General features: G+C 29.1%; 1 protein-coding gene across 2 annotated transcripts; it reads left to right on the forward strand.

Annotated features, from left to right (window-relative positions):
• Positions 1–1,445: 1,445 nt before the first annotated feature.
• LOC131661719 (disease resistance protein RPV1-like) lies at positions 1,446–11,686 on the forward strand. 2 transcript variants are annotated; one of them, XM_058931324.1, is made up of 6 exons: positions 1,446–1,994; positions 7,559–8,654; positions 9,028–9,327; positions 9,409–9,721; positions 9,881–10,394; positions 10,523–10,658. In XM_058931324.1, exons 1-6 carry the CDS (start codon positions 1,492–1,494, stop codon positions 10,530–10,532), a joined length of 2,736 nt encoding a protein of 911 aa, XP_058787307.1. In that variant the 5' UTR covers positions 1,446–1,491; the 3' UTR covers positions 10,533–10,658. The 2 variants fall into 2 exon arrangements, with proteins under 2 accessions (XP_058787307.1, XP_058787306.1); XM_058931323.1 differs by having other exon boundaries at positions 9,881–11,686.
• Positions 11,687–12,001: the final 315 nt, after the last annotated feature.

A 12,001-nucleotide genomic window follows, 5' to 3' on the forward strand; every position in this document is an offset into this window, starting at 1 on the left:
AGTTTTAATTGTTAAAATTAAAATTTTAATTGTATTTTTTTAATAAATTGTATTACTTTTAAGTTAAAATTATATTTTATAATTAACTATTAAATTATTTATATTTATAATTTAGCTATTTTATAATTAACGTAATAACTTTTAGATAATCTCAATAATTTAGTTAAATAGTTACAATTTTATAAATAATTTATTTAATAATTTAACTATTTACTTTTTTAATAGTTAATAATAGTTAAAAAATAAACGAATAAAAATTAAAGTTATAGATAATTAAATTAGTAAAATAATAATATTTTAAAGTTTTATCAATGGTATATGAAATGCTCACGGTACTTATATATTCATATTCAGTATATTAAAATATATATAAATTTTTTGATTAATTTATATGTTCTAATGATTATTTAATGACATATCATTTGATGAAATATATATTAAAAAAATAAATAAAGATTAAAAAGTAAACAATTAAATTAAGAGAATAATAATATTTTAAAGTTTTATCAAAATGAAAAGAATTAATATTTGAAAAGAAAAATTTGAATAATTATTTGGGTAAATTACAGTTTTGGTCCCCCTGTTTTGATATTTTTACGATTTTAGTCCCCCATTTTCTTTTTTAAACAGTTTTGGTCCCCATCCCAATTTAGATCCAAATGTTCATCTACGGTCATGTACGGTCATGTACTGTTCATGTACGCATCATGCACATGAACAAAATTGGGATGGAGGACCAAAACTGTTTAAAAAGAAAATGGGGACTAAAACCGTGAGAATACCAAAATAGAGGGACTAAAACTGTAATTTAGCCTAATTATTTTTACTAATTTAAAGTTTTATGGGTAGAATTAAAGTACCAAATTGAAAAGAATTAGTAATTGGCAGACATAAATGTAATTGAATACACTTAATCTAATCTTGGAAATTAATGAATTAATTTTATAAGACAATTATATAATCAATTAATTTTAATCTAATCTTGATAATTATATAATTTTAATTAATACAAATTAATTATACTATTAATACAATTGATTCACCTTGATTTTTGTTTTCTGTATAAGGCAATATTTCGGGAGTGTACTTCCGAAATATTCCAAGGGGTGAATTCGGTGCATCTCCGAATTCACTTTTTTTTGGAAAAAATAGTGTTTTTCGAAATGCATCTTCGAAAACACATTTTTTTCATAAAAATAAAGTGTTTTCGGAAGTGTACTTCCGAAATCAATATTTTTAAAAAAAAAGTGATTTCAAAAATTCATTTCCAAAATATAAGGACATTTTAGAATTTTCGCCGCGGGTAAACAAGAAGGTTGGGAGATTTACAAAGAAATTTCTTTAAAAAAAGTTGGACATCAAACCCTTAAATTATTTGGTACGTTTTGTTCAAACACCTTAAATTCTGGAGGGGCCAGGCAGTGCCTCCACCTCTTATACTTGATCACTTTTTGAAAAATAAATACTCATTTTTTCCTAGTAGAGCAGAAAATGAGCAACTTTTCTGTTTCTGCTTCATCTTCATCATTGATGCTATCTCCCAAAAAATACGATGTTTTTCTTAGCTTTCGAGGCGAAGATACACGCGACAACATCACAAGCCATCTTTATGAAGCACTGGACCAAAAGAAAGTTGAAACCTATATAGACTACAAGCTAGAAAAAGGAGAGGGAATTGGACCAGCACTCATCACAGCCATTGAAGAGTCACATGTTTCTGTTGTCATCTTCTCGGAAAACTATGCTTCCTCCAAGTGGTGTTTGGATGAAATTGTGAAGATCATGGAGTGCAAGAAAGATCGAGGACAGATTGTGATACCTGTGTTCTACAAAATAGATCCATCACATGTGAGAAACCAGAGAGGAACATATGAGATTTGGTTTAAGAAACATGAGATAGATCTTGCGAGGAACAATAGTCCGAGGTTGTTCAATTGGAGAAGTGCTCTCACAGAAGCAGCAAATTTGTCTGGTTGGGACTTTCATACTTATAGGTATATTTATAATTTCATATTTATCTATTTATATTCATTTAATTTTCATATTTCAAATGTTTTTCCTTTATAGATTCATATATCAAATCTATGAACTACTCCCTTTTATTTGAACAAGATCATTAATTAACTAATAAGTAATATATTTTATTTGAACAAGATCATTAAATAACTAATAAGTAATATATTTAATTATTTATAAAAAAATATGTCTAGCTTACAAAGCAAATAAAATCTTTTATAATTTACTTAGAGTTAGAAGAATGGAAAAGCTATGGATTTGGATCCTTTCTGTCAATTATTCTCTTAACTTTCTAAACACTTTCAATTTATGAAGTTAAAAGAATATAATAGAAGAGTATAATCGATTATTTTTCCAATTTTTTGATTAATCACACTTTAAAATTACTGTTTATTAATTTTTTTAAAAATTAATCATTTATTTTTATATATTTAAAAAAATATATTTTAAGAAGTTGTTAAAAAAATAGATACAAGTTTGAATCCAATTCTTATAAATTTAATAAAGTATTTTTGGTATTCAATAGTTTAAATATATATATTTTTTAAAATGATTATAACATAATAACATCACATAATATTTTTAAAAGTAATTCTTTAAAATTATTATTATGAAAAAAATAATCAAATTAGCTTACTATTTTAAGCATATTTTTTGAAAAAAAAAATATTTGAAATATTTTATGGAAAACAATCCTCTACTTCCTTCTACTTTTCTACTATTAATTTCTTAACTATTAGATAAATCTTGAAGACGGATTAGATGACTTTGATAACTTTAATTATATTTTAGGAGAGAGAAAATAAAAAAGTTGATGAAAAAGTAGATGAGTGAGAGTAATATAGAAAAGAGATTCAAAGAAAACAAAAATATATTTTTACAATATTTATAATACTTACACCGTATTTGTATGTAAGTTGTATACGATTTTGTTTTTTTTTTTAAATTTTAAATTTAATAATTATAGGTACTTTTTTTTCGAACTCACACCAAGACACTTGTTATTTTTTATACGGTGTAGAGGTAAAATGATGGTTTTAACGTGTAAAGATAGCAAGCCACGAAAGAAGATCACGGTGGTTTTTCTTCCCTAAAATCATCCCCATTGAAATTAAAGTATGTAGAAGGTTTGAGTAAATTTTTAGAGAAAAACAATCGTTATAAATAAAAACTCATTTGTATCATAAAAATAAAAATAAAAATAAAAACTCATATTTTCAACCATAGTTATTGATGTGTTATGTGTCATATTAAACTTATCCTCCTTATAACGTAGATAGTATTTATTATACCATAAATAAAATTTTATTCTTAGATGAATGTTTGCAAGTGATCTTATTTTCACTTAAGTGGTAATTCCATTTTAACAAATGACGTTTTAGTTATGTCATATTTAGAGTAAAATAGTTGTATGATTATTTGCGATGTTAATTATATACACTTGATTCCATATTAAATGTCACATATATTATTGCATACGTGTTAACAAAAGTCGTAGAAATAAACAATGTGTGAAATGTCCGCATATTATCTATTTCCGTTACCATTGATTATTAATCACGGTCATCTATACATAATTTTTTTTTATTAATGTAATGTATATACACATTTGAGTAGAAAAATGTTATTTTGACACTAAATCTTTCATTTATACTGTATTTTACTGTTAACAATTACTCCCTCCGTTTTTTATTATAAGTCGTTTTGAAAAAAAAAATTGTATTTAAATATAAGTCGCTTTACAATTCCAATAATCAATGCTATTTTTTCTATTATATCCTTAAATATTTATTATTCTCTCTCCTTTCAATTATATAAATTTATCTTCCACATGTCATTAATGAAGGATAATTTTGTAAAAACCTTCATAATTTCTCATTTTCATACAACAATTATTATTTTTCTTAATCTGTGTGAAAAGTCTAAAACGACTTATAATAAAAAACGGAGGTAGTATAATGAACATGATTTTGATTTTTTCTATTTTTTTATTTTTATTTAAAATAATTTTGGTCAACAATGTGTAAAATTTTTTATTAATACAATATATAATTTGACTAATGTGTCTTGACATTAAAAAAATGAAAAAAAAATAAAATTAGTTAATTGAGAATAACAAATTGATTAATATATATTATAATTTGGTTATTAAATGCCCATATATTAAAAAATAGTCTTATTTAATAAATCAAGTATGATTGATTGTATGTCATAAGATTCATTAATACATATCATAATTTGGTTAATGAGTTTTCAAATATAAAATGTTTTAAATATATAATAAAATAAAAGTTATTAAAATGTAAAAGTTGATAAATATATTTAATAATTTAAAATCAGAAAATGGTTAAAAAATGGTTAATATGATGTATTTTATTATTCAATGAAGTGGTGTAAGTGTTTAATAAATTATAGGTAAAATACTTTTTTGATAGCTTATGTTAATCTCGGGGTTCATTTTGGTCGTTTAACTTTAAAAAGTATTATATTGGTCCCTTAACTCTTCAAAAGGTGTTATTTTAGTTCTTTTTGTCATATTAGCGACGGATTTAGCGACCAATTTTTAAGTTTTACCGTCGCTAATGTGACAAAAAGGACTAAAATGATATCTTTTAAAGAGTTAAGCAACCAATATGACACTTTTTGAAGTTAAGAGACCAAAATAAACTCCGAGGTTAACATAAGGGACCAAAAATAATATTTTGCCTAAATTATAAGTAAAATTAGTGGTTAATAATATAGTAGTATATTTTTGTAGTTAATGCAATGGGGAAGTTGATTAATGACAAAATATAAAAATCTTATATTTATGTTACAAAATAAATTTAAAAAATATATATTTGTTTATAAATAGTATTTTTTTTATTTAAAAAAAATGCTATGGATTTGGATCCTTTCTGTCAATTGTTCTCTTCACTTTCTACATACCTTCAATTTATGAAATTAAAAGAATAAAATAGAAATGTTTAATTGATTATTTTTTAAAAAATAATTAATTACAGTTGAAAATTAATGTTTATTATATATTCAATAGGAAATATTTTATTTGAATTATTTGAAAAAACATATTTTAAGAACTTGCTCATAGAAATAATTGAGTTCGATTGCTATAAATTTAATAGAGTAATTTTGGTATTTAATGATTTAAATATACTTTTTATAAAGATTTTAACATAATAAAATTAAATATAAATTTTTTGAAAAATATTTCTTAAAAGTAATTCTTAAATAGTCAAATTGGCTTACTATTTAAAGCATATATTTAGGAAAAAATGTTATTAAAAAATATGAAATATTTTATTGAAAACAATTATCTACCTCCTGTTTTTTTACATTTACTTTCTTAACTGTTAAATAAATCTTACCGTTGAATTTGAAGTATGTAGAAAGTTTAAGAAAATAGTTGATGTATAGGATCTAAATTCAAAAGATATACAAAGGACCAATAAACAAGGCCGTCTCAATTTTTTGGAGGCCCTGTGTAGGTTAGTCATAATTTAATCATGGAAAAATAATTAAAGGCCCTATTAAAGCCCATTTTAATATTGTCAATGATTTATGAGGCCCTATTTAGTTATATTTTAACCGTAAAAATATTGAGGCCCTGTGCGGTAGTCCGTCTTGCACGCCCTCAAACACGGCCATGCCAATAAAGAAAAACAATTGTCATAAACAAAAATAAAAACTTATATTTTAGAAAAATAATTATTGACTTGTCATATTAAACATATCCACCTAAAAACTTAGTTACTATACTACTACTAGGTAGCACCGTTTATTCATATCATAAATAGAACTTTATGTGATGGTTTTCTTATTTTCACTTAAGTGTTAATTAATTTCGTTTCAGCAAGTGGTTTTCTTTATGTCATATTTAGAGCAAAATAGTCTTATGATAATTGAGATGTTAAAAAAATATACACTTGGTTTGGTTCCATATTAAATGTCACAAATATCAATGCATACGTGCTAACAAAAGTCGTAGAAATAAACAATATATGAAATATTTACAAATCTATTTTTGTTTATCATATGTTTTAAGCCTTTTTTGTGCCGGTTAAAAGTCTAATACAAAGGTTCATTTATACATAAAATTTAATCAAAATATTTAATATATAAAATCAGTACATGTGAGATTTTGAATTGACTTATATCAGATATCATTATTGCTGATTTTAAAGTCATATCTCATCGATTAACACCAATTTTAATTCCTCTATAAAATACCATCTTTTTAACATCAAATTAGAAACTATATATTAAATAAAAGGAACAAAAGGACTCGAGGGAATCAGAAGTGCGCACAAGCTACCTACCTGACCAAAACGCAAGTAAAAAACAATCTAAAAAAACAAATTCAACAAAAACAACAAGCAGAAAACAAAAAACATAAGCCAACCAATCCTACAACCCAACCTATTTTCAAAATTCAGAAATAACAGATCTAGTGAGAGAGCAAGCTAGAAGAAGGTAGACACGATCACTTTCACAAAATTAAAAAAGAGTAGTCGGTCATCCAACACACCCCTAATTGCCTAGCCACTTGAGCAGGTCTCGCTCCCTGTCATCTAGATAAATGATAAGACTTGAAGCATGAGCATGAACCCACTTCCATATCAAAGCTTTCCTGACAAAAAATAACTTTATTATGCGTTTTTCAAATCATCCAGACTAACAAATGTTAGATCGATATTTGGCCTAAAGACGTCTGTTTTCCATGACCAAGATCTTTAAACAACTCAAACACCCGTAAATCAAGTGAGGCAAAGGCCCAGGATCCCACCCACTTAAAAAACTCTATTCAAATTAGTTGCAACTACCTCGCACAAAACCAAGTGATTATTAGCCGACTCCACCTGCCCCACACACAAAGCACACCCCACATTACCAGAACCGTCCATTATATGGTGTCTTAGGAAATTTTGTCTAGTCGACAACCTATCCTAAAGCAACATCCACATAACTATCTTAGAAGGTGCCCAACTTTTTCAAACCCTAGAAAGCTCCTTAACACCCTCTCATGTATACACTAAGAATCCTCAACCAAAACTAAAAGATGATCATATTTGATCTAACCGCAAAGCCTCTAATTGGATTTGACTTTCAAATCCAATAATTAATCCTGACACACCTAATCACTCCTGAAATAAGGTCGAGTAGAACCTACAAAAACTCCTCCTCCCAAACTAAAAAAAGCTCATTTCCATCTAAATCTCCAAACTCATACTTCCCCCCTCATGAGAACCAGAGAACCCACCACCGTAGATTTTTACTCTAAAATAAGAAAAACGTCTCTCAAACGAGACACACAAAACCACTCCAAATCATTTGTTTTCTCGAATGTTTTAATTATTGTTAAAGTGTTACGACTATTCTACTTCATAATGAAATAAATTTTGTTATCTTTCAAACTTCTAAACAAAGTATATGACATTTTTATAACTTGATAGCCACTTTATTCATATTTATTTATTTATTTATTTATTTATTGAATTGCTATTGATTTGGCTACTCTCTTTCGTTTTTACCATTTATATGCTAGTTCTGAATCTCAATTCATAAAAGACATTGTTAAAGATATTTTGCAACGACTGAATTTGGTACACCCAATTGATCCAATATTAAAGGGAGTTGTTGGAATAGAGGAAAACTACGAAGGAGTAAAATCATTATTGGAAATGGACTCAAAAGAAGTTCAAGTGATTGGGATATGGGGCATGGGTGGCATTGGAAAAACCACTCTAGCAATTGCTTTACATGCCAAACTCTCTTCTCAATTTGAAGGTCATTGTTTCTTAGCAAATGTTAGAGAAGAAACAGAAAAAAATAGTATCAATTTCATGCGCAACAAACTTTTTTCAGAGCTCTTAGAGGAAGAAAATCTCCATGTTAATGTACCTAAAGTTGAATATCGTCATGTTACCAATAGGCTTCGACGTAAGAAGGTTCTTATCGTGTTGGATGATGTTGCTAATTCTGAACAATTAGATGATTTGATCAGTGATTATGATTGGTTAGGACTTGGAAGTAGAGTGATTGTAACAACAAGAGATAAACATAGTATTAGCATTGTTGATAAAATTTATGAGATGAAGGAATTGAACAAACACAACTCTCTTGAGCTTTTTTGTTTGAATGCATTCAAAGCAAAGCATCCTAAAAGTGGATATGAAGAGCTTTCAAAAAATGTTGTTGCCAATTGCAAAGGTAACCCTTTGGCTTTAAAAGTGTTAGGTGCACGGTTTCGTTCAAGGAGTAAGGAAGTGTGGGAAAGTGAATTGGAAAAGCTTAAGAAGATTCCGGACATGAAAATTCAAAATGAGTTGAAATCGAGTTATGATGACTTGGATGATGATCAAAAGAATATATTTCTAGACATAGCATGCTTTGTCAAAGAAGAATCTAAAGATCGTATAACAAATTTGTTTAAAGCTTATAATTTTTTCCCAGATATCGGGATAAATGATCTTGTAGAAAAGTCTCTTGTAACCATTTCGAATAAGGGTACAATACAAATGCATGATTTAATACAAGAAATGGGTTGGAATATTGTTCATCAAGAATCTCCCAAAGATCCTGGAAGTAGAAGCCGATTGTGGAATCCAAACGAAGTGTATGATGTACTGAAATATAATAAGGTTAGTAAAATAGTATTTTTGTATTTTTGCTTTCGTGCATGGATTTGGATTTCCTACAATAGCGGTATGGTATTGATGCATGCACCAGGACCATCTATGAGGGTCTGCATTGAGGCCTACAACACATGGTCTCACATTTTGCATCAGTTAAGCCTTGGTTAAAAGGATTTCTATACACATTTTCCACAGTTAATATGTAGCTAAATATGAGTCTGCAAAATTTGCCGCAGTTCAACTGTGGTTAACATCAACCTCCTACACATGTCTTTCAAAAGTTTAAGATGACCATGGCATGCACCATGCAATTTCTCTAGAGTATTCACATAGGGTCTAATAGCTATTTTAATTAACATTTTTTACTATTATTTTTCAGGGAACTAAAATTGTAGAAGGCATAACTTTAGATGTTTCTAAAATTGAGGATCTACATTTGAGCTCTGATTCCTTTACAAAAATGTCTGAAATGAGATATCTTAAATTCTATTATGGGAAGTGGAATGGAACATGTAACATATATCTTCCCAACGGTCTTGATTCATTGTCTGACAAATTGAGGTACCTTGAATGGCATAGATACTGTCTGAATTCTTTGCCATCAAAATTTAGAGCAAATTTGCTTGTAGAGCTTTGCATGCCTTTCAGCAAACTTCAAAAGCTTTGGGATGGAGTTCAGGTAATTAAAGTAGAGTATATATACATGAATGTGTTTGAATACTATTTATCTAAATTTTCTACTTTTATGTTTTTTTTACAGGATCTTGGGAATTTGAAGGAAATTGACCTTAGATTCAGCAAAGAGCTAGTTGAGGTTCCAGACTTGTCTAAGGCTAGGAATTTGGAATGGTTATCACTTTCTCAGTGTAGAAATTTACGCGAAATCCATCCCTCCATTTTATCACTCGACAAGCTTAAAGATCTCGAATTAGAAGGCTGTACGAAGATTGAAAGCCTAATTCAAATGGACAACAATCATTTAAAATCTCTCCAAAACATTCAACTTAGCAATTGCTCATCATTGAAAGAATTTTCATTCACTTCAAACAATCTCGAGAATTTGTGGTTAGATGGTACTATTACTATTCTTAATAGAAATTATCGACGATAATTGTTATTACATGAATAAGTGCTAGAAGACTTGCACTACAAGAAATTTGACTTGTAGTGACAGACGAAATCCATCCGTATATGTCGATTTCCGTAACTAATTAGTGTAACAAAATTTTCAGGTACTTCTATCCGCGAACTGTCCTCGTCGATTTGGTGCTGCGAGAAACTGAAGATGATTGATCTACACAACTGTGACAATCTTGAGGGTTTTGGGGACGACATGCAAAACTATATCGGAATTGGATCTCTTAATACTATAGACCTTTCCGGGTGCAAAGGCCTGAATGCATCAAATCTTGGTTTCCACCTCAAATCATGGCAAGCAACTTTAAGATCACTGGATTTGGAAAATTGTTGCAACTTAGAGACACTCCCTGATAGCATTGGTTTATTATCATCATTACAATGCTTAAAACTGAGCGGAAGCAATGTCGAGAGTCTGTCACCAAACATCAAAAACCTTAACAACCTTAAAGAGCTAAGGTTGGACAACTGCAAGAAACTAGTGTATGTCCCGGAGCTTCCTTCGTCGCTGCGATTATTTAGTGCTATCAACTGCATTTCTCTAATCACAGACCTTACTACGTTGGACATAGCCTTTGAACATAGACCTAAACGTCAACCGTATCCTCAGTCAGTGTTCTTCCCTAGTGCTCATGTTCCTAAGAGATTTAGCTATCAGGGTTCAACTTCTGAAGTAACTATTAAGCATCTTCCAGAATCTGGTTTATATGGTTTAGTTTTTTGTCTTGTTCTTGCAGGGTCAAATGATAAGTATGGAGTGGTTCAATTTTCTGTTAACCAAAACTCCAAAAACATAGGCGGAAAAGCTACCTCATTGGGTGATCTGCATCTTGTTATGGATCATGTGTTTCTTTGGTATTGTGACATTGGGACTAGAGCTAAATACATTTCTTTGTATAGTCAAATACAAGAAAGTGGAGCATGGGATAATCCTTATGATATATCATTTCATTTTTCGCTTGAAAATGAGGAGGGAGAATGGTCAGCAAAGAGGATAAGAGGGTGTGGAGTCTTACCACTTTATCACTTACAAGAATCTTTGGATACCAACAACTTGCCCCTCGAACCCGAACTTGAGCTCGATTCTTGCGATCTAATTTCCGAGCTAGAAAGTTTGTTATGTGATAGTTATATGCTTTCTCCTATGTGCACTGACTCAACCACTCTTTCAATACTTCTTGAAAATTTAGAGACCCTTTTGGAGACACCACTTGAAATTCTCTCTTCAGACAATGAAGTGAAGCAAAAGTTCTATCAAATTTTGGAACAACTTGGCCAATTTGAAAACCAAATCCCTGTTAAGCTTCATCATGTTATTTGCAAGCTAAGAACTTTCATTGAAGGGGTTGATGTAAGATTTGTGAGTGCTCAAAAAACTATCCAAGATTATAATCAGCTGCTTCAATCAAGGACTGATATATCAAAGCAATTGATAAGTGTCAAAGCCCGAGAATACCAAAATAAATCCGAAATGTCTCGTGGTAAGATAGAATTTGAAAGGATCAATTCTGAGATTTTTGAACTAGAACAGAAGTTAAGTGGTCTTGTTGAGATTAGAGACAAGTTGAAGAGAAAGTTGGATCATTGTGATGTGATAGATAAAAACCTTAAGACAGAAGTTACACAATGCAAGACTGTGTTACTAAATCTGAAAAAGTCTGAGGTTTCTTACAAAGAGGCCTTAACTAATAAGAAGAAAGTTGAAGATGAATGGACTGATATGAAAAAGAACTTTGCTACCAATAAGAATGTTTGATATCTCAATTCATGCATGTCTTAATATTTGGTTATTTTGTCACACTTTTTGTGGATACACAATGAACATTTGGTCATTTGTCTGTTGGATTGTAATAATTGATGCTATTCATCAACTTGATTAGTTAGTCCATAATTTATTATCAATTTATTTTGTCATTTTAGTTAGTTTCATTTCTAACAATTTCGCAGATATCTTTTTAACAAGAATTTTTCACATGTTATTTTGTGATAGGATAATGAAATTAAATTTTAAAGTAGGCTATGATCCGTGCGTTGAGAGTGTTGATAAAGTGAAAACTCTATGGAAACACCATGGTTAAAGATTGAAAAAGAAATGAAGAAGAAGCGAAGTATTTTGAATCACTTGATTATTATAATGAGGGTACAAATATACATACGAGGAGAGTTATATTTACTCCAAGAGTAAGTGTTCAACACTTACTCTAAATTTTATCCAT

Source organism: Vicia villosa, linkage group LG3, assembly GCF_029867415.1.
Source record: "Vicia villosa cultivar HV-30 ecotype Madison, WI linkage group LG3, Vvil1.0, whole genome shotgun sequence".
In the NCBI taxonomy this organism is placed as follows: Eukaryota; Viridiplantae; Streptophyta; class Magnoliopsida; order Fabales; family Fabaceae; genus Vicia; species Vicia villosa.